The following is a 24060-nucleotide window of genomic DNA, read 5'->3' as shown; positions in this document are numbered from 1 at the left end:
AAGTAGTACAAATTACGGCACACAGTAATTGTCACTAAGATAATTGGACAGGCAATGTTACATAAACAGAGACACTGAGAACTAGAAAACGAGAAGAACTAGAAACCCAATTTAAGGCAAGAAAAAAATTCAATCGGGACCAGCTGCCAGGCTGGCATTGCGAAAGACTGGCTGGGTTAAGCTGTGTGGACGCGGGCGCGAGGAGAGGTAGGCGAAGATGCCAGTTTGAGTGGCAGGCCGTCTGACTGCAGATGAAAGGGAACATGACTAAAGCCCATGTGCCTTCAGTCCCCGATTGAAATCATTATCCCCTCCTTCATTACCATAAGTAATCAGGCTGCAGCGGGGCCAGCCGTGTGGCCGTCAGGCCCTCGAATCAGAAAGGAGCTGGAAACAATTGAAAAGCTAACCTTCCACTTCCAGCCTGCAGCTTTGTGCTCCAGGCTCTCTGTCTCTCTCCCACTTAACAGCACATCCTGCCCAGGCTGGCCTTGTGCTCAAAGCCAGCAGGAAGCCTCTTTCCTCCTTTTTGTATTTCAAAACCATGACTGAACATCAATTGTTAGAGATCCTTCCCCCGCATTTTTAAAAGCACCGATGACGTTGTCATCTGTGCTTTGGTGTCACTGTAAGACACAGCCTCTCTGTGAAGCAATGGTGGATGGCTTCATGCAGCCCCTCCCTCAGCTGGTCTCTGCAGGTGTGCCAGGCCTACAGGGGTGCCCAGCCTGGCAGGTCTGCAGAACCCAGTGGATCCTGATCCCCTCCCTCCCAGATTGAGGCAGCAACACACCAGCCCTGGGTGTCAGGAATCAGTGAACTTCAGAAAAACTCATTAAACCTTAAAGGCTTTCCAAAAAAAGCTGCCATGCAAATGTGACACACTTGGCTCTGTCATGAGGGTTGATTGCTGAAAATCAGGTTAAATCTCCAGCTACCCATATGAATGCTATGCTGACCCACTGCCACCAGCATCCAAAAATAACCAGAAACCTGACACTGCAAAGATTAAACGGTGATGAGATATTATAACTCTCTTACAAGCCCCCATCACTCTGCTGGTAATGATACTGCAGCTTCAAAGAGCTTCTGAGATCTGTGTCTGGCCCCTGTTAGACTTCTGTATCAGTAGTAGGACTACAGACACAAAAAAACAAGATGACAAAAGACTCTCTACCAGAGAAGCTCGTGAAAAGCAGGCTGTACAGCACCTTGGAGACTGGGCTGTGTTCAGCAGGCCAGGAAATGGTACTGAGGCTGCAGCCGATATGTGGGCTGTGGGTTTTTGGTTCCTTGAGGGGAGGTGGAAAGGTGAAAGAGGGCAGGGGAAAGGGGGCACAGATCAGGGCAGCTCTTTCCCACCAGGGGAAACTGGCGAGCGAGTTGCAATTACAGCTGCAGCACTGCCAGGCGTCTGCTCTCTAATGGAATTAGCCACGCTCCTGTCCTCGCCTGTGTGGAAATAAAGGGCTTAGCAGAGCGAGGATGAGCCAGTCTTCTTCAGCACGCTGGCACCCACATTAATATACTGAAAGAGCTGCCGGATTTGTCCTTCTTGGCCCCCCTCTGCATGCCTCTCTTGTGTTTCCTGGGATTTTCCTTGGCGTGAAGTCAATTAGGGCGTTTGTTCACGACCTCCATTACAGAAGAGCGGCAGGCGAGGAAGTCATTTAATCGGGCCGGCCCAGAGGAAACGGAGCCTGCCGCGCTGGGCCGGGAGACTCTGCTCTCTTCGTTGTATCAGAATTCACCTTGCTTAGGAAGCACTCATGAGCCAGCAACTACATAACCCTGCAACTCACAGCTGGCAGCCCACTGGAGCTCAGCAGGTGTGAGCCTGGCCAGTACCTGGAAGGGAGACTGATGGGAAAGCTCAGGTTGCTGCTGGAAGAGGTATTAGTGAGACCAGCAGGGGGCGCTCACCCTGCAGTCTGTGTGGGTCCTAATGCCCCAATATAGTGACTGGGACACTGTCCTGCAAAAAGGTGCTGTCGAGTAGGGGTGTTACACCTGTGTCCTGCCCAAATTTCCCATTGGCCTTTACCAATCATGGCCTCCTAATAATCTCCATCTCTGAACTGGCTTCATCACTCTGTTCTCCTCCCCACTGAGAGCTGGTGTGTGGGGAGAGTACTGGCGCATCATCCAGGTGAGGATACACATTGTTGGTGGAGGGCAGTCCTCATTAACTGTGAAACGCTTTGACTGGAGTGTCCAGAAAAGAGCTTTATAATTGCAATGAATTCATGTATTTAATTTTATGAACCTTCTGTGATGGCGGACTTTGATATAATTTTGTGAAAGCTGAACAGGGTGTAATAATGAAGGACAGAGAGGGTGTGATAAAAGCAGGAGACAGAAGACAGCGTGAAGGCGAAGTGCAGTGAAGCAATGTAATTGTGAGGTTTTTGCATGGTGAAGCCAAGGCCATACAGAAACCTGCCATGCAGAATCCACTGGGGGCAAATTCCACAAGGAGAAGCACTAAGGAAAAGGCACATACTCATGTCAGACCTTTACTCTACGAACAGGTCTAATCTAGTCTACAAAGCAACAAGAAAAGGTTGTTTGCTCGCTGAAAAGAAGGAAAAACCACAATGTTTTGGCTGTCGAGCTTCTTCACACCTGGAATTTACTTTAACGGCTTGGCGCTGCCAACCCAGTGGGTAGGAGCACAGCTGAGGTTCCCCTGCTGTCCCCAGCTCAGCCCAGGGAAGGAAGGAGTTACAGTTTCTCGGGAACAAAGCTGGGAACCAGCACCACTTCGCCCGCCGTTGTCACGCAGCTCCTTGTCAAAGCACTCAGAGGCCAGGGCTCCCTCTCTCCGGAGTCCCTCCATTATTCATGGCGAAAACTGCGGTTATATAACGGCTCTGAACATCAAAGCCCGTCCTCCTCCACTGTGGCACTCAGGCCCACCCTTGCCAGGTACAAAACCACAGTGTCCCCCCCCCCCGCCACCCCCACGACAAACACACTCTTCTTAGACCCTCGCAGCACCCCGCTCCTCAAACTGCACTCACGCTAAAACACTCCAAAGGCTGCTGGCCGTAGACACACGTCAGCGACAAAGTCTCTCTTCTGCGTTACTAGAACCTCCAGCCTGATTTTTCTGCTGTGCTACAGAGAGTCTGCTCAAAAATTGACATCGAACTGCGGTTGACTGTATCTTAACTGGAAAAACATCACTTGCAAATCTTTTTACATTAAGCTCAGCATTTCATTTTGCAAACCCCTGAATGTTCCAATTGCTAGGGAATGAAATAAACATGCGAGCTATTTTTCTCCACTAGATTAGGGATGGTTTTTCTTGATTACTATGATTCAAGGGTGCAGCAACACCAGATCATCTGCACATTCAGAATGAAAGCACTATAAGACAGGTGGTGCTTAGGAGGAGCAAAGGGGCTGGAACTACACAGAGTGGGCACTAAACTCTCCCACAGCATTCTGGGAAACTCCCTCGGGTCTTGTCTGGCTGGGTCTGGCTGCTGTTGAGCGCGTCTCAGTGCTGAAACAACCAAAATTTCCAGGATGGCATAGAACTCGGATTTCTCAACACCTGACGCAGCAGAAAAACAGAACATAGCTATCGTGTTCCACATTAATGACAGGAAAAGTGTCTTGCAAGTGCAACCCGTCATTGTGAAACTACAAATCTTTTCATTCAGATTCAGTACATATTCTTAATGAACACAGAACAGCGATCAGCCCTACAAAGAGCACTTCAGTGTCTCTTTTCAAAAGTGATAGCACTATGGTCTAAACGAAGACCTCCAGAGGACACTGAGGATGGGCACACAGCAGTTCCTGGCTAATTAGACCTTCTCTATTCCCAGCACTATGTCTCCTATGTTTCCTGGTGATTTGCCTGGCTGATGGAACGTGGCGATAACGACCTGTTTTGAGATACTCGTTCCGTGTCAATTGTGAAAGGCAGAATTCCTGATTTGTCAGGTCAGCTGAGCTACGGGAGGGACAGGGGTTGGGGGGAGAGAGAAAGAGAGACCTGGGACGCCACAGAAACACACAATGATGCCATTTCAAATTAAGTACCCTTTAAAGCGCTGCTGATTTTAAGCAGGGAATGAAAGACAAATGCAATAACAGATAATAAATCATCATGACCATCACGGACCAGTCACCAGCTCAGCAACAGGTGAAAGAAAGAGAACTAAACCAAACCAGCACAACCAACTTGCTGGATTTTTCTGGCAGTCGGGTAAACGCAACTAAGCCTGCGAGCAGACAACGCCTGAGGCTGCCCACTGACTTCCACCGATTCTGAGCAACGCTGTGAAAGCGGAACCAAGCTCTTCAGAGGAGGACATCGCATATTAAAACTAAAACCAGGCAGCACACATGCATGTAGACCCTCTGGAGAGCCTCGGAGGAGGTCTGCATGAGAAACACTCAGCAGTGACCTCACGCAGCACACCATATGGAAACTCTTTGCCACCTGATAGTACAATCTTTCCACCTCAGAGAAGCACCGACAGCACACACTGTAACAGATCCAGATTCACAGATAAAACACCAGAGAGGGTCAAGCAAATGACTCCATGGTATCTGAAAGACCGATCATGAGAAACTTTCTGATCTAAAGCGAGAACAATGTCAGCTTGTTCCCAGCTGCTGCCTTGTGGGAAGATAACCTGTGCGTCTTTAAATCACTAGTAAGGTTTCCCAACAAGCCAGACACAAATAAAAAGTGGCATTACTTAAAAACTTTCCATAGACCTCCTTGAACTCTTTGAAACAACAGCTCACTTCTGTTTTCTGCAACCGAGGCAGAGCCAGAGACCTAACTGTGCATCTTCTTCACAACTGCCTATTACAACGCGACACAGGCGCCAGAAAAACTACGAGGCGTGCGAGCAAATCACACGTTTTCCAGTCTCCAGAGGGTCCGTCTCGGGAGCCGGTACTCACCTGGCTGGGGTGCGTGGATGCTCGGACAGAGGAAAGCTTGGAAACTGGAGGCACAAAGTTCGCTCACCGTCCCCATGGCTCCAGCCCCAAAGCAAGACCCTTTTCAGATGCCCGTTTTCTGTTCAGACTCAGATTTTTTTTTTATAAACAGGGGAACTTCCTGAGACCGCCTGCCTGCTGAAGATCCCCAGCCCTGAGGACTTCCAGTCCATTTATTAATTTCTCAGAGTTCGGCTGCTACTGCGGCTGCTTCACGAATCCCTTAATCCGCTCCCCAAATAATTCCACCTCTCCTCTGCTGTACTCTCGCTCTCTCTGCTCTGACAGCACTACTCCCAGCTCCTTCTTCCCCTCTCTCTCTCTGTGCCTGCCTCTCTCTCTCTCTCACTCTCATTGGTTTGCACAGTAACTGTGAGATATTCTTAGAGACCTAACAGATTACACACATACACACGCGCCCTCCCCAGACTCGGTATATAAACATGGGTTTGCAAGATGCAAACCCTCACCAACACCTCAGCGCTGTGAGCTGTTACTCTGTCAAGACTGCTGCTGTATCAAAGCGTGACAGAGTTGGGAAAGTGGGTTCAGCCACAGCACAGCATATGCATACACATATATACATGCATCCTCACAGACACACTGACCCTCGCATTCATACACCCACTCAAACACACGCGTGCCCACACAGGCATTGGGAAGCAGCAATAGAGGGGGACCATTGCCAGTCGCATCTCACAATGTAGCCTCCAGCTACTGCATTTTCCATTCAGAAGAACATCTTTTCAAAAAACAATATTTACATTTTTTTTTCTGCTAAGTCTGCAGAAGCCCCAGAGCTACTCAACCCTGTAACAGAATCGATTCAGAATCCTTTTTTCTTGGCATTTTGTTAATCCTTTATTTAACTTGCTGCGTCGCTGCTTGAGAACACAGTCTTACTTACAATGACGGGCTGGGAAGAGCTCATTCATGCAGCCGGGTGTTTTACCGGAGCGATCCGACTAAAGCACAGCGCTCAAGGGTACAGCAGTGGTGTCTCAGCTGGGATTCGAACCCACGACCCCCTGGGTCTGGAACCCAGAGCCCAGAACATTGTTCATGTTCATGCATCTCACAGCGCAGTTTTCCTCTGTGTTGTCTGGGGGGTGGTGGGGAATTCTGTTCTATTGAGACCATTACTTGAGCCAGTCCCAAAACAGCCCGCACTCGTGACCTCTCAAAACACCTGCTTTCATCTGCTGTAAAATCAGCCCCTCACCCTGCGTACACAAGCAATGTGGTGCAGCCTTTCCAAAGACGTCCACCCCTTTCTGAAGAGAGCTTTTCATCACAGCCTTAAGTGTACCTTCAGCGTCTCAGCCTGTTCTCCTGCTGCCCACTCAGGTTTACACCACCGACTGCAGCACGCCCATGAGCGCACAAAACACTTCATTCTCCTGACAGCGCGCTCAGGAAAGACTGTCCCCCCATTAAGCACAACCGTAGATTTTATGATTGAATGTCGTTCATTCCTGAGGTGTTCCAACGAAAGGGATACCCGACACACCGTGCAGCGCTGTAATTGCCCAAACCCATCTCTAGTGCTGCCTTTGCAGTCAGCTTTCTCCATCTGAAGCTTACTTGCTTAGCTATTGCATAGAGAGTATTCTATAACACAGCTTCTGAACTGAACACTGTAGCACAGGCTCAACATAACTATAAGACTCATCGAGCCGCAGGTCTGATGAAATTGAAGACTATATTATTATCATTAGCGATCAAAACCTGGTGACCTCTAATCCTCACTCTCCATGTCCAGTTCTCCTCTGGTTGTTATTATTTGGAGCTTGAGTCCCATGAAGATCATGGGTCACCGATAATGCACTGTATTTGAAACGGACACACTTTGTCAGACCATACCTAATCGATTCCCAGTTTTGCCAAGGCAGAACCTTTTAGTCTTATCCCTCACAAACTTCCTAATCACTCCAAAATGTCTGTAACTCCAGTCCGCTCCCCATTCCTGCTCTCCGGCACTTCCAAAGTTATTCCAAGCTCAGCAAGCACCTGCAGTGAGGTTAGTCACTTTCCCTGCAAGCCCCTCAGGCTGTACAATCCTAGTCTCGGAGGACTGCTGTGTCTGAAAGTTTTCTAGGGGCAATTAAAGCACTAGTAGCTAAAAAAGCTAAAGTTGTTGCTAAATTGGTCCCATTAAGCTAACTGTGAGCTGATTTGTGTTGTCAAATGATGGCTGCAAAGAAATCTATGCACAAGAAGGCTTTCAAGGACCAAGATTGGAGATCCCTGCCTAAGAACGATGCACTGTGGTATGCTGAGGGACATTTTGCCCATTGTAAGATCCCATGCTGCAACTGATTCTGTTGAATTAAAGCGAATGCTGACCTTTGCTCTCCACAGCCTGCTCTGTCTTTCCCCTTTATCTCCCCATTTTTCCCATTCTTCCCACTTCCTTCATTCCCTATTCAGCCAAATGCTGATTACCCCCACCCCTCCTTCAGAGGAGAACTTGCAGCCGTTAAAACGGATCCACTCCACAACCGCTGTGGTGAGGATGGCAAGGTTACCCAGCCAGAGGCCAGTGCGTAACAGAAGAGGGCAAAGGCAGCAAGCACAGTTTAAAATGATACGACAGCTTGGGACAAACACAGTTTCCCTGTGCCCGGTCAACCCAGCTCGCTGTCTCCGTGTTGGCCTCATTCCTGCTCCCCCAGTGACACGGCCCAGAGCCTACAGCTCTGTCACGCCCTCATTATTTCCGCAAGATCCCTATCCCTCCTTCCCACCCCAGATTTACTGCCCTGACATAGTCTTTTCCAAGCCTTCTTTCTCTCCGTTTGGCAATGCACAGCCCTACCCGCGTTTTTGCCTTATTAAGTCTTTATGTACTGCATCAAGTCCACGCTGTTGCATGGCAACAGTGTTACATAAATTATAAAGGTTCCTCTATGAGAATTTGCCGTTTCTGTAAAGAATGAAGTGATTCATAGGCACAAACACACACGTGCAGACATCTATGACACGTATGGAGCTTCTCCACACACACACACACACTCACGCGCGGACACCCACGTACTGTGTGTATACTGTACATCCTGAGAGAGAGGCTTATCAGGTCTTTCCACTGCTGAGAGAACTCGAGGCTCTCACTGTGAGGTGGCTTGCTGTACAAATGATAAAGACTAATGTGGCCTCTTTCAGTTTTTAACACCATTCAAAAAAAAGTTTCCAAAGAATGCTAAAGATTTGCCAACCACTGAGAACAACAAACAGAAAACCAGCCCCCCCCCCACCATCCACCCCCTACAAAAATAAGTAATAAAGAGAAAAAAACGGCTTCTGGGAGCCTGATGCCAAGAAAAGTCGACTGCAGTCAGAGGAGAGGACGTCAGGTAATTCACACTTTTTTAATTTTACATGTGCCTGCAGGGAAGAGATCCGACCTCGGGGGATGGAAAAAGAAAATATTCTAAAATTAAAAAATAAAAGATACTGATGCCGACAGAAGATTTCTTCCAAATTCATAGAAAACCAAAGCCCCAGCACCCACAGAGGAAAAACAGTACCTGTTCACTTTCTCTCCCTCCCTAAGGCTGTTATTCTTCCCTGGCACTCTGAAATTACAGAGCCCTGCTAAAAAATATACATATGGAAATTGTGACTTTAGCAAAAGCTGAAAGAGGTGATGCATTAGAAAAACAGACCCGTGTGTTGTGGTGCACTACACTATTTGTAAAAGCTACAACTGAGAGGCCAGGGAGCCTCTGCAGGTGATCCACAGCCCCAGGGGGAGGCAGGGGTCTTGCTGGAGCTAGAGGCGTGCTGAAGAGGTGAGGTTACAGTTGCTGTAGACTGCCAGGAAACCCCACAGTTCTCCTTGGGTAGCTCCTAGACCACCTATGAAACATGCACCTCATTCCAACCTGTATGGTTACAGGAATTTGCCCTTCATTATGCTCTGGCTTTCCCTTTCCTTAATTCCCTGACAAGCAGCTGCTTTCCAGTCCGTTTTTGGATTTACCAACAAAAACCATGATGTGCTGGGGTTTTTCCTGCTCTCATCATAATGCATTTTTATGTATGCCCGGGTCTCCAACTCTGGAGATCCCCAGGCCAGTTACTGCGACACTTCAGGCTCAATCACCCGTGTTAAATAAAGATGAGGAACACTGATCAACTAAGCAAGTCAAGTTTCAATAAAGGGAAAACTCGTCCTTTAAGTGTGAAGGATATCCTAACTTAAGTTCCAGCTGATCTAAAAAATTACTTAATTGAACACACCACCAGTTTAATTGTTCCGGGCCTTTTACCTATAAACTCTGGCAGACTGGGACACCCCAGGTCCAGGGTTGAGATTTCTGGTGTCCAGCTCATAGCTGCCCCCATTCGTTCCCAACCATCCCCATGATGATTTTGCCCTCCCCACCATGAGAAAGCCCCCTTCAGCCCCCCTCCAATGTTAAACGTCCTCCCTGCTTTGCTGAGGCCACCCCTGCACCTCAGTGCACTGACATAACGAAACGGGAAGAGCAGCTCTGTGAGAATCAGCTCTGGTGTGAAAGACAGGCCTGCCTGAGCTCAGAGACTGGCGGGTAACTTCCTCTTTCCAGACAGCGAGAGGGAAGGGAACAGCCTGACTAAGATGACCGTCAGGTGACAGCGAAGACGTCAATGAAGAAGTCAGCAGTAAAACTGCTGCCCTGGCAGAGGAGTCCATATAAAGTCAGGGATTCTTGTACTTTTTGTTTGCCTGAAAAATCTTCACGTTTATGAAGTTCAGCCTTTCAAAGTTAGCATCTTAGCTAACACTAACAGCCTGTTAGGACTAATTTAGCATCAATAGACGGTAGCAGAGGACCTTAGAGGCGCAGCTCTCCAAGGCAGCACAAAAGCCCTGTGATTCTTATCAGTCTTTTGAGACTGATGGTCCTGGGAGTATTAACGCACTTCCTACTGATCAGCTGTCAAGCCAGCCCAGAGCTTTGCCGCCTCCAGCTGGTCATCTGAAGAACAGATGGTCAGGACACACATCGTTCTGCAGTGCTCCTCGTTTGCATGTGGAATGCTATGTTTCTCAATGGACTATACTTACATACACGACCTGTATCTTGGGAACTGCGCTGTGGAGCAGTCCACCGTACTTTGACACAAAGGGTGCAGTCATCACTGGTGTCCACCAGAAAAATGAATGCAAGCTTTTGCGGACACAAAGAGTAGTTATTCTGAAATAAAATAGTGCCCTCCAATGCGAAACGGAGCACACATGGGGATCTGCTCCTCACGTGTGCTGAGTTTAAGTGTGCACAGCTTTTATGACATGGTCCTGTAGGGATATGTAGGGACACACATCCCTACATCTACAAATGTGCTGTGTATGCACGTGTAAATACTCACACAAACTACAGAATTCGCTATTCCAGAGCCCAGGACTGCACCCAGTTCATCCCTCCTTTCGTGCACAGTAAGACTGTTCATGTCAGCGGCTCGTCGGAACACCAGCCCGTCAGCAGAGGAGCAGAAAGGGCAGGACTCGCAGACTCGCGGGGGAGAAGAGGAAGGGCCTGTCGGCAGCTGAGGCAGAGGGGTCACATCTCCCCGAGCCCTGCGAGGGAGGGGCTCATGCACGGCCGGCTCTCCGCTCTCTGTGAAGCGGAGCTTGCTTCACCCAGGGCTGAGAGAGCAAGAAAACCCCCCCGACAGCCGCAGCTCTGAACTGGGACGCCTGTACCCTCTTTCTCTCCCAGTTCTGAAAGAAGTTTTCCCACAGACCTTACCATTTCCACAATCTAACACGCAGTTCCGACCCTCCTGTGATAAGGACGTGGCGGTGATCACAGAAAGAAACCAGCCTGTCAAAGTCAGTAATTAAATAAACTCACACAAAATGATGAAGGGTCTCCACTGCCGCGGAGAGGAAGAGAGATGGGAAATTCTGCAGCCTGCCGCACACAGTGGGAAGACAGAGGCAGGCGCTTTTTAACCAAATTAAAAGTTATGCCCCCCCCCCCCCCAAAAAAAGCACAAAGCATCGCACGTGGCAGTTACTGGAATTTCAAGGGCACAGGCCAGCATGCCAGCAAGTCTGAAGGAGGGAGAAGGAAACAGGATGATAAGCCTCTCTCCAGAGTCCCACACACACACTGTGACAGGAGCCCGTGCCTCTTCAGCAGGTCGGGGCTGAACTTTTCTGCCTTCTCCTGCAAGGCCAATGCTACCTTCTGCCTTTCTTGAGCGCTATCACAGTCATTAAACCTGTCCTCCCCCGGCCCCCTTACCAGTTAGCCAGTACCAGAGGGGTTGTGAAGCCAGAGTGGCACTAAAAAACACTCAGGACCATAACACATACCACTCACAGCCCGGGGGGCGCTGGGGGGAAAATGAGTTTTGAACGTCCAAAGAGGTTCGATACTGGAAATGGGCGATACTGGACGCCCCACCCTGCCACCATCTCTAAAATGGCAGGGGCTGATCTTGAAAAGGCATCCAGTAGAGAAAGAAGCTGAAAATGAGACTAAATTAAATTAACCCCTCCGACAGCCGCTTTCAGGAGCTGTTTTCCATGATCTTTTTTTTGTTGTCAACTGATTCCAGTTGCCTGGTGTGCGCATTTGAAGTTTTCGAAGGGGCTTATTTATTCCGGATCACGCTTCGGAAAGTCGGGGAAAGCTCAGCAGCTGGGGGCGGCAGGAGCAGAGTTTAATCCCTTCTCCAGCAAAAAGAAGCCACAGAGATGAATAAAATGAAAAGGGGGGAAACCATCCGCGTGCACACGCAGGAGCACTAACGCAAGCTAATTGAGCTGGGACAGTCAGGCCACTTGACATTCTGTCCTTGGGGTGTGCAGGATGTACAAATTACTGGGAGGAACACTGAAGTAAACAACTGCCTTTACACAGTAAAGGAAGCAGTTTGTACCACAGTTACTTGCCACAACAAAATAACTGAATAACGTTCAAGTATCCACTGATCATTCCTGGCACTATAACCCTAGTGACTCATGCAGCAGCAGTGTGCAATATCATGATCAATGCTTCAGTTTACACTGATGACGGGTAGCTCTAGCAGTAAAAGCACTTGTTCAGAGTTTGGGTTGGGCCCAGCAATCCAGATATCACTGTCTAGGACATCACTGGCTATGACCCGGCACATGGATATGACATCACTGGCTATGACATCAAGCATGGCTATGATATAAGTTAACCATGACCAGCATTCCCCAAGAAGATGACATATAATTGACTGGGCAGCACTGGGTGGACTTGCCTGCAACCCATGTGATCTGTCAGGTTGCCCATGAGCTTACAATAATAATAATAATAATAATAATAATAATAATAATAATAACAACAACAACAACAAACTTTATTTTATATAGCACCTTTAAAGGTGTCTACTCAAAGTACTTTACAGAATGACAACAAAAAATACGCAATATAGTGTGGTGAGCAAGGGCCATACAAAATCTCCAATGGCAGCTGAGAGCTGCAAGGCACTGTGGGACTTGTAGTTTGTTGAAAGGCGAAACGAGTGCTTGTCTTATAGGACAGCACAGAGGAAAGAGTGCTCTGCAGTTAGTATGAGGGTTGTGGTGGCTAGCCAGGGTGATTAACTTCGGGATATTTCTCAATTACAGGGGACTAAAGAGTTAAATATTGGACAATTCCAAACTGTACAAGACACCCATGTTTAATGGGCACAGACACAGCTCCTGGGGGGACCGGGGCAACTCCAGGGCTTCTCAGCATGAAAAGAACAGACCCGCATGTAACCCGGACTGAACAGCAACAAAATCACTGCACAGGCAATACAGGCTGATGTGAGCGCAGCTTAGTTAGCACACCCCACTGTAAACCACCACAGGACAGAGACACAACAAACCACACTGCAAAAGCAGAAGAAAAAGGGACAGATGCACACTTAATCAGCACTTTGTACACTGTAGGAAGGACATCCATAGTCTCATAGTTTAGTCACTTTAAAAGAAGCCCATTGTGGAGCTCACAGGTGTATTTTATCAAGCTTCGTTGGCTGATTTTGAGTACGGTTTCAGAATCATTATAATAATAATTCCTTACACATATATAGCGCTTTTCTGGACACTCCACTCAAAGTGCTTTACAAGTAATGGGGATCCCCTCCACCACCACCAGTGTGTAGCCCCACCTCGATGATGTGACGGCAGCCATAGTGCACCAGTCCGCTCACCACACACCAGCTCTCAGTGGGGAGGAGAACAGAGTGATGAAGCCAGTTCAGAGATGGGGATTATTCAGAGGCCATGATTGGTAAAGGCCAGGGGAACATTTGGCCAGGATGCTGAGGTAACACCCCTTCTCTTTTCAAGAAACGCCCTGGGATTTCACAGAGAGTCGGGACCCCAGTTTAACATCTCATCTATACTGGGGCATTAGAACCCACACAGACCACAGGGTGCCTCCTGCTGGCCCCACCAACACCTCTTCCAGCAGCAGCCTTAGCTTTCCCAGGAGGTCTCCCATCCAGGTACTGACCGGGCTCACACCCACCTGATGAGCTTCAGTGGGCTGCATGCTGTGGATTGCAGGGTGATATGGCTGCTGGCTAATCATACTGCAACTAGATTCCATGTTATGTAAGGTCAGTCGTTGAAGTAATTCTCCCTGTTTCAAAATAAGACTCACGTAATTCACTGTGTTTCAATAATTTGGTGACGGGTAATGAACTTGAGAGTCAGACCCGACCATGAACCAACCTCCTCCAAAAGCATATTGATTGCACATTAAGGGCTTCTTTAGGAAAGAGATCAAAGCCAGCAGCAGCTTTAGAGACGGAAATCGGTCCTGTTCAAAAGATTAAAGTTCACAAGAAGTGCTTCATTTTTGGTGCTTGAAGGTTGATAGTTTAGAAATGCCTCTGATACAAACTCATTATACAGTTGCCACACATTTGCCAACAAGCAACTGATGTGCAACACGTTTCTTCTACACCACAGCAGAAGAGCCCTTGAATTCCTGCTATCTCAGTCACGTCCTCCAGTTCTTATTTTACATTGATTTCTCAAAGTCAGTTGTCAGGATGACAAACCACAAACACACAGTTTCCTGACACAGTCACATTCGCCGGGACTTGTGCCTTCCACCAAATATAGCAAGCCAGACAGATGCCCCACAAATGTCAGTTATGTAACAGTGAGCAAAATTACGGCCCTTTATCAAAGGCCTGATCAATGTGTGTGAGTGCACCCTGGACAGCAACACTCCCCCACAATAGCACAACTAAAAGGGCTCAGACTGGCTTTATTATTCTCTCTGCACTATTAAATCAGACAATTCTGCCCAGCCACAGCTGTCTAGGCCACTAAGCAAACATCCATGTAAGTGCATCAGAGTATCATTTTTCTTTCCGTACTAGAAGACTAAATAACTAAATGACTGAATTATGAATTACCGGCACAAGGAGGATCCAGTTAAAACACACGGAGCAGAAGGTAAGATTCTCACTGAATCTGATTGAAAGCAAAAAGAAAAAACGGCGATTTTCTCAAGTTTCTTTTAGCAGCTTTTAAAAAATGCAGCCTTACTGCAAGTCTGTACATTCGGAAACCCAAGACAAGGGGGTACAACCCCAGCCCCAGAGAGACAGAAGGCTTCTGGCTTTCCTTCCTAATTAAACTCATTCTTTGCTTAATTGTACTAGTTGGAGCCACTCCTTGTTCTTAAGAAAGTGGAGAGATTTATAAATCCTGCTGGACAGCAGTCCATGAGGAGCAGAGCTGACCACTAATGGTCTAAAACTAACAGCACATAACCTATTAAGTGAGTAATATTACTTTAGTATGCACTCACTGGCCATAATATTAGGAACCCCTACCGATTGGTATCATGCTCACAAGACCCAGCACTGGAAATCTGACTTACAATTTTAAACTTAAGTAAAAAAACTAATTTACCTGCTCCATGCACCAAAAACAGTCAAATAAGAGATTCCCTCCATTTTTCTGAAAAGAATATATTCTCACACTCCAGGATGGGGGTTTCCTCTCCTGGTGTATGGGACACACACAGCTGCGGGTTTTCATTGTGGCTGAGCTCATCACTGAACTGAATCCTTAAATGAACCAAAAAATTGCTTATTAGAAATCCTTTACAGGGTTTTTAAGGCTGCTTCTACATGCCTGCTCTTCCACACTTCAAACCCAGCCTCAACAGTCAGTGGCCGATGCATGCAGCACTACAGGCCCCCAGACACCAGAAGATTTCTCTCTCACACCAAGAGGCAGGGTTTATAAAAAACATGCAACCTCTTCAATCTCAACGTAACAACCCCCTTCACACACTCAGCACACATAAAATATTTAATTATCAGGATTACTCGTCAGGCTTTCTGACATCCATTCTGGACCCAACACAGTTTCCCTGCAGTAGCTCTGGAACTCTTTAAGAAAGATTAACAAGCCTCATATAAACATTTAAGACTTCAATGCCAAGTCAGAATGCCTTGCAAACAAACAGAAAAATAATACCAACAACATAGTACTTATTTCCAGACTTTTTCACACTATTTTTCAGAACAAATGCAGATGCACAGCAGAGTGGAATACAATTTGCCAGCAATTTCCTGTCTGAGGTATTTGCTATAAAACTGTCTGGTACCAGTTTAAAGTTAAAGGCTTCATCTTAGGCAATTTCAGAAGTTCAAAGAGGAAATGCAATAGAAGATTTCAACTTCAACCTTCTTCTGAGGTAGCCGTTAAGGTGCGTATTACCAAAGTGTGGTTCATTTTTGGGAAGCTGGCTTCTATGCTCCTTCATTGCTTTGTGACTGGCTTTTACAATGAGAGTCCATTTTGATCAGCCTGACCACGAGCAGGCCACAGACACAATTCAAGCCTGCGAAACACTGCATACACAGCCTACATGGCAAATGATACAGAAACTCATTTACCACAGGCACCTCAATGGGACAAACTTTGAGGTGAGATCTGGGCACAGTCACAGTAAAAGCCGGTCAGTTTTGGACTGAGGGCACTGTGGCATCAGAAGACTTAGGAAACTTGCAACAGAAGACATTAACCTCTCCAGCTCCCCAATAAATGAGTCACTGTGCTTCAGCCTGGTAAATTCATAGACACAGTAATCTAAGCTGCCCTTAAACACAATTAAACTGTCACTAGTCTGCGTCACCCTGCCACTGGCGACTGGTGTTTTGTGTGGTTCGTGCTTATTAAAAGAAAGCAAGGGAAACAGTTTCGCCTGGCACAGGTGTTCATGACACACACAAGGCTAAATCTTGGAATCATCAAATTATTCTTCCACATCTGAACTCCAGGACTTGGAAATGAGGAGCCACATTGGGCAAGCATACTTGATTGAAGTAGCAAATAGGTTCAACAGCCTCAAAACTACAAATATTCCACCTAAAAACTCTCAGCCTGCGTTACCTATAAAACAGAACCGTGACAGCTGTCATCTAGTCAAACCCTTCATCGACTTAATAAGAGCAATGTCAGAGCTTTAACTGCTACAAGATGATTGTTAAATAAGTTTATTTTACTGTTGATTGCCTTTCCATTACAAAATATAGCACAAAACAAGACTATCAAATGCAATATTTATTTAATATAACACAGCTTCAATTTAAAACGACTGGTATTCCTTATTTCATAAATGATAGATTAGGGTTTGTCAAGGTTCGTAGTTTTCAGCAAAGGATTCTGAGATCCATCTCAATCTCTCAGAAACGTGCACACTTCACATCAGGGACAGAGGAAGGTGGCAGCTGTTTTCTGTCATTTCGTGGTCTGAGGGACAACCTAGTGGCCTCTGTGTAAACTACATCTGTTTCCGTCCAGTCCACAAACCCTGCACGTGAACCTCTCTATTCCTCTACAAGTGAACTAGAAAAACAGATAGTCAGACTAAAAGGATATCTTAATTAATCCCTGTACTATCCTGGAGTCCTTGCACTGGCTTCCTGTCAAATTCTGTGTGGACTTTAAAATCCTCATGCTCACCTACAAGGCTCTGCATGGCTTGGCACCTCAGTACCTGTCAGTACTATTATCGCCCTACTCCCCACCTCGCAACCTTCACTCTTCTAATTCTGGTCTCCTATCTGCACCCCAAGCCCGTCTACAATCTATGGGCGACAGGGCCTTCTCCTGTTATGCCCCCAAGCTCTGGAACTCTCTGCCCAAGGATATCAGAGAGTCACCTTCTCTAAACTCCTTCAAATCCAGACTCAAAACCTTCTTCTTTAGAAGAGCCTTTACTTAACTGGTTCCATTCTTCACCCCTCTGCTCTTCTTAGTACCACCGTCCACGGTCTCCTCTGTATATTGTAATTGTGTTTTATCTTGTGTATTCTTTTTATTTATTGTTGTTGTCATTCTGTAAAGTGCTTTGAGAAGCCACCTTTAAAGGCGCTATATAAAATAAAGTTTATTATTATTTATTACTTTACTGCACCACACACAAAAACAAAATCTAGAAACTGAAAAAGTGATGATAAATTGGTCTTCTAACAAACAAATTCTGCATGCTGGAGCACAGTAAGTCCCTGGACATGCTCCTGTAGTTCTCAGAGGGAAGAAAGAAGATGGGTTTCAATTGCATTACTGAACTAACAGGGGTGGAAAACCCCCAAGAATGAAAATGAATGCACAGTGAAAGAAGTTCAACAAAAACACATTACATTAAGAAAACTATGTAAATATATTTACATGTATTTAATTTGCCATACAAGTGATAAATGGCTTACTTTAAAAAAGTCACAAAGCTGCAGATGAATAAGGAAGTTGAAGTACAACCACACGCTGTTTTCTGAATGTCACAAAAAGTGTGGGGACTTTTTTGTCTCCTGTGTGATCAGCTGTGCCGGGACAAAAGAACACCGTACGCTTAAGTGATAAAGATTCTTATCAGAGCATCAGAAAATTCTGCAAACTGCACACTTGGTGAGAAGATTTTTTTTTTTTAAATGCATGCTTCTGTCTGAATCCCTCAGCGAACGCCCTCAGCCCTCAGAGGTGTGCTGTCCCAGGACGGGCATTGATGCAGAACTGAGACTTCTCCAACTTGCTCCTGTCGAAAACACTCACTCCACCATGCTGAAGGCCAGACCAGGCCCTGCACAGTACCAGTCACAGGCCAGAGGAACTCCACACAAACATTAGGGAGAACATACATTCTCCACACAGATAACACCCCTAGGAATTAAACCCAGGGCCCCAGCAAAGCAGAAATGCTCACCACTGTACCACCATGCTGCCTGAATTCGACTATTAAATTCACTATCAAGTCGATCAATTCACAAAGGGCTGAACTATGTCTTGCTTTATCAGTGTGGTGTTTTGGGAGCTCGACTGAGCCCTTTCAACTGCCTCTGCCTTTGTTGTACCATCAGGACAGCAGTTAAAATCATATTTCTAGATGTATCTGCACTTAGGCAGATGCTGATGCAGCACAGATTTAGTTATTAAAAATGCTGAAGCCCCAGACTTAATCTGCACTTAAATGGAGGCATAAGTCAATCTGATCTTGCTTCATCCTATGAAATCTTCACTTAGCTTCAATGCTTTTTATATCTGTAAATATCTATGACTCTTCTGGAATTTTTCATCCTGAATGCCGTATTAGGCACCAGTTAGTACAAAACCAAATATGAACTTCTTTAAAAGACACCTACTCTTTTCTGTGAGGGCTGGTTGACAGGTTGGCTACCTACATGCTCGACTGCTGTCCCTCATTCCTGGTCTCTCTGGTAAACGAGTTACAAGCAAAGGAGCGAGATGTACTTAATGAAACAACACTTCCCTCACTTTGTCTCCAGGAGTTCTTACTGCATTAAGGGATCTTCCACACTAACACGTGTGGTAAACACTCACAAGTTGGGTCTGACACACAAAGAAAAGTGATTGGCTCTTAAAAGCACAAAGCTGAGGAAGGGGGAGACGTTTCTGGTTATTTCCCTGGGGTGTTTTCGCCCAGTTGTAAAATCACACCCTGACTGGTGGCAGCACATCTGCAATAAAGCAGTGGTAAGCAAGGTTAATGAAGGTGTGCTCAGCCGTGAGTCTTGGTTTCAGACAGATGAGAAACAGCCTGCCTGCAGCCGGCCAGCTCTCACCACACTCACCACAGACACCTGTTGGCGTCTCCGCTTCTCACTCTGTCTGAAGCTCTGCACAGAGCTAACCAGACGTGCTGCAGGAGAGCACCCAGCACCTCTACAGAGGCAAGAGTGAGGTGTAGCTGGTGTGTGGTGAGCGGACTGGCTCATCATCCAGGTGGGGCTGCACACTGGTGGTGGTGGTGGTGGTGGTGGAGGGGAGTCCCCATTACCTGTAAAGTGCTTTGAGTCGTGTGTTCAGAATGGCACTATGTAAGTGGAAGGATAATATAAAATGAATGTTTTGAAAACCAATTTTACACAGCATACAGTAAGTTTTGCTACCATGAGATACATGGAGATGGTTAATTGCATGCAAGGGCTTTATCCTGTCCCCAAGACTTTTATGGTGCATGGCTGCATATTCTGAAAAAGAGTAGAGGATCAAAAGGCACTACATACTCACGTGCAGACCTTAGAGACATTTGGCATGTCTGAGCTTCTACAGTACCAAGCATAGTTGCAATATTGTGGAAATGCATACGTACTAACAACAGAGATGCTCTTCTGCCATCAGAGGTGGTCTCAGATAACCCCTCTAGTTTCTTTAGCATTTTGTAAAACACTTGTCAAGGTCTACCTGGGACCTGCAGTGTGAGGAAAAAGGGGGGCAATTTTTCTAAAATACGTAAGTTTTGCATCGCCAGCCTGTCACCTCCATTTCAGATGCAGCTCCACAGTTAAAAGAAAGACATACTGATTTTTTGGCCATTGTGTTGTGCTCATTCTGGTTGCTCAATGGGTTACGCAACACCTGAACTCAATCCCTGATTCATTTCCCATTCTGCTTCTCCATGTTGCAAAAGACCAAAGTCTATGAGACAGCACATCTGCAAACACCCTCTCTTTGGCTACTTTGCAAACAGTCATTGTTTACCGGGTCTGAGCTTTGAGCCTGGGAAGCAGATCCTACACTGAAGCCCAAACAAGTCAGCTTGTAGTTTTCTGGTTAATTACCTGCAAGATTTACACAAGTTCATCTCTATTCTAGGATGTCTCCCACAGCTCTGCCCGTATTCCTGTCACTGGAACCACTGCTCCAGCTTGTTTAAAATTAATTAAAGCACATGCTGGAACTTATCAATCTGTTTAAAACAAACTCATCGCACCCATGTTGTATGCCAAGTGTCGAGAACCGAAAGACCACTGACCGAGCTGACAAACTTTTTTTAAGTCATTAAAATCATAAAGTGATAAAATGGCCCAAAAAAAGTTATCAAGGTGATGCATTTCATTCAGTAATCTGCTTCCCCCCTCCCCCCCCCCCAAAAAAAAACAAGCTTCCAGCTTCATCGTCAGTATATTCTGTGCAGACTGCAGTGATTGTTTCTGGGTCAATTTTCCTCCTGTTGCTTTGGATTAGGCTGATGTTTACAGAGCGAAAGCACTTGTGTCAGGGAACATTGCCACATGTCCTGTTCCCTTAAGTCCACTCCCCTCTCTCTTTATTCGCCAGTAGCTGTTCTCTAAATGAAAACCAATGCTTGGGCATCAGCTCAATTTGGCCACAACTCTAGACTGATTGATGTTGTCTAGTGTGGGCACAACTTTAAAAGCCTTCACCCCTCTTTCTCAATTTGGTTAGAATTCACCAAAGCAATTTGCTATCACCCCCCCACACACACACACACGTTCACCCCTTCAGCCTCTTCCTTCCCTCACCTCCTTCACACCACATTGAACCACAGCTCTTAGGTTTTGAGGGCAAAGGCTCAGTCAATAGTCCATTTTGTTCTCATTACTGAAAGGAATGATGTCCTCAGTGATTAGGAGATGCTACATGGTGTGTACAGTCACACCCTCAGTATCCTGTTGAAGAGGAGAAAACCCCAAGTCGCCCCCTGCTGGTGACAGTGATTTCAAAACTACGGCAGCGTGTTTAGGCTGCAGACTATCCTGTACATGAGTACTGAGCCTGTGAAGGTGAAAGAGAGGGAAATGACTCACTGGGGGAAGACTGTTGAGTGAGACCAGAACCAGAGAGGAGGCAAACTGAACTCATGAGTAATTTGATACCCATGGCCACACATAAGTGTCACAGAGATGTATTTAGTCATACCTGTGTGTCCACGTCTGTCAACATAAATGCTAGAATTCTAAATTTTTCAAACTATTGCAACACTGCAGGCACTGCTCAAATCTGCCAAACAGCCCCAACAACAAATTCTGGGCGTCACATGCGAACTGCAATAATGTGAGACGAAAGCTATATTGATCGACATTGATTTGTAATTGGAGACAGTTAAAGCATGAACTCAAGGCTCAATATTCTTCAATGGCAACAAGACTATTTTCTGAACATTGATTCCAGTTTATTATTAGAATTCCATGGGCGAACTCTCCAGCAGGTAAAAACTTGGTGGACAAGAGCCAGTCCATTAATCGTAACCCAAAGATCTCGAGATCTGAGTTGATTAAAAACCAGTTCCAGCCCTGTGTCTGCATGGTAAACGCAGTCTGACCGTGAACAAACCTCAGGAGTTGAGCTCTCTGTGCTACAGCAACCAGCTGCCTTAACTGCTGAGGTTCTGACTTGAGTCACAGTGTCTGACCGTTTGATGCAGACACAAAACATTGGCAAACACGGAGAGGAAAAGCTATCACCTTTAAAACTACTACCTGGCATGCACTATTTGAATCAAAGCTCCACATTTCCTCTTGCTGACTAATTTACCGACAGGCCGTTGTGTACGCTGTGGTTTCAGAATGACAGAAGATTTTCTGAAGAAGAGAAAACCACAAACATTTTTTGGTTGCCAATGATACTTCCAAAAACACAAGGGTGATCAATTAAGAAAACTATTAATGGCACACAAGCTTCTAGCATACTTTTTGTGGGATCTCTACTGAGTCCCACTGGTAAATACACAATATCAATCATTCCAATCAACTGTGTGCTTATTTAATCAAAAACGTTTATAATATACAGTAAATTTGCAATTCAGCTCCACAGATATCCATCATGTTCGAATAATGAGGCTAGAAAACCATAATTACTCTTTGATCTGAATGGACATCTTTTATCTCATTTGTCTCATGAGATCATCTCTTGCTGGACTGTATCTTCCTCCTATCTAAAGCACTTTAAGAACCCATTATGCATCAGAGCATCAAGCACTTAGTAAAGTAATGAATAATAAATACTGTATGAAGAATCTAAGCAATCAGCAAACTGTTGTTGTGCATCACACCCCAATTTTCAGGATGTCTGGCCCTCATACCCAACAAACTTCACATTCTGCTCTTAACCACATTCGATTTTCCTTAATAATCTGCTATGTATGCAAATGTCACAAGGTTTTTTTTTCTATTTAAAAATAAAACGTAATATGATGACATGAGGTTTTTGATAAGGTTTTCATTTACTGCAATGGTTTTTCCTAGCTGTTCGCTAGAATTACTGCTCTTGCTACAAGAGAAACTCCTGCGAGTGACACGTTAAAATGAAAAAAAAAACTATTATTAACAATTCCGCCTATTTAGAGATATGTCTGTTAGAAACAAAAGTCAATAAGAAGAATAACTGAGGGGGGGAAGAGAAGTTTCAACTTTTAGTTAAGTCAGCGGAACAGCTCGTCGGTAGCCTAAGTTAGAGTAACTTGTTACTGCCATGTCGGGAATCGCTTCGCGGCGAGCGAGCAATCTCGTTTATCGCTACTGCACAGAAGTGCTACATCTTCAGCGTGTAAAAACGTCGCGACGACCCGCTTTTCCATCAAACCCTTGACTCCCCTGGTTACACTTTACTCCCTGACCGATTAAATGGGTGGGAGTAACATAACTGTTTTGTTTCAGTGGCAGCTACACGCCACAGCAGTAGTACTGAGCAGCAGCAGCAGCATCAACCCAGCCTGACCTCTCTCGCAGTGCAGCCGCAGCGAGACCTCGCTTCCTCCGGGTTATCACAGATGGCTTTCCCCTCCAACCAGCTTGCGCAACCAGCTTTCTCCTCTACTAAATGCCCACATGCATGGCCGCATCCCCCTTTTTGAAAATGCAGTCAATGGTTAAGGAAAAAAAAGTGATGCGCTCCTGTACGGGCACTGACCGTAGAGCTCCTCTTCCATGCTTGCCAGGTGCACACGCGTCCTCCTCGCCTCTGGCTGTCTCAGGGCGCCGGTCAGGAGGAGCAGCTGAAGTCCCCTCGGTTTTCTCTCACGCTCTCTGCCCTCCGTATCTCTCTCTTCTGCCTCTCGTCTTGCCTCTTCTGTCGGGTCTTGGGGGGTTTCTAGTCTCTCTCTCTCCCCGTCTTCCGCGCTTCTCGCCGCCGGCTTGCTGGTAGTAGCACCTTCACATAAGCGCTTTCATCCCCCGTACTCGCTAGGGGGCGCCCGTCCGTCCGTCCGTCTTAGTGATGTGATGTCACCAGCCGTAACCTTTTTTTTTTAACTCTTTGCTATTTTAAAACATGCTGACGTTAACCGTGGTAACTCTGTTACCAAACACGCAACCAAACCCAGTTCTACCCTATCTGTGACATTGTATTTGTTTTTAAAAAAAACCACACACGCGTAAATGATTAATGAAAAATGGACGGTAACACTTAACGCGCGGTAAATACGTACCCCCCCCAAGCAGTTAAAACGATCAGATCATAAATTCTGTCACCACCGACTTAAAATAGCGGCGTGAAACTCTAGCCATGTCTGCAATCTGCACCCTGCCGGTTATAACATTACATGATCTGTCCGGTAAATGAATAAACAGAGGCGATCCGAGTCACGTGAGAAATACTTGCTCTAGGATTCAAGAAGGTAACCTATCCTTTTTTTTTACATTTGGAATTTAGTTCACGCTGAGTTACAATTTCGTTTCAACATCGATTTATAATTATTTTTTTGTTTGCATCTGGTGGTCTCAATGAATTTCCCGCAGTTATAATTAACGTGGCGTGAAAAAACTACCACAAGATGGAACCGAACTGTAAACGACACACCGCAAATTAATTTTATCGGTTTTAGAAGATAATTGCGCGTCTTT

General features: G+C 46.1%; 1 protein-coding gene across 2 annotated transcripts in view; it reads right to left on the bottom strand.

Annotated features, from left to right (window-relative positions):
- The window catches only part of LOC148824137 (cytohesin-1), a 99183-nt gene extending 75784 nt beyond the window's left edge, over window positions 1–23399 (bottom strand). The window contains exon 1 of one of the 2 annotated variants that reach the window (XM_088926837.1): window positions 23129–23399. In XM_088926837.1, the coding sequence (XP_088782963.1) occupies window positions 23129–23147 (19 nt within the window). In that variant the 5' untranslated portion in view covers window positions 23148–23399. Of the gene's footprint in view, window positions 1–4932; window positions 5252–23128 lie in introns of those variants that run through there. The other variant, XM_088926835.1, reaches the window with a different exon arrangement.
- Window positions 23400–24060: the final 661 nt, after the last annotated feature.

Source organism: Atractosteus spatula, chromosome 11 (assembly GCF_055471065.1).
Source record: "Atractosteus spatula isolate fAtrSpa1 chromosome 11, fAtrSpa1.hap1, whole genome shotgun sequence".
Lineage (NCBI taxonomy): Eukaryota > Metazoa > Chordata > Actinopteri > Semionotiformes > Lepisosteidae > Atractosteus > Atractosteus spatula.
The sequence above is the reverse complement of the archived record's forward strand: the minus strand, read 5'-3'. Positions and strand labels throughout refer to the sequence as shown.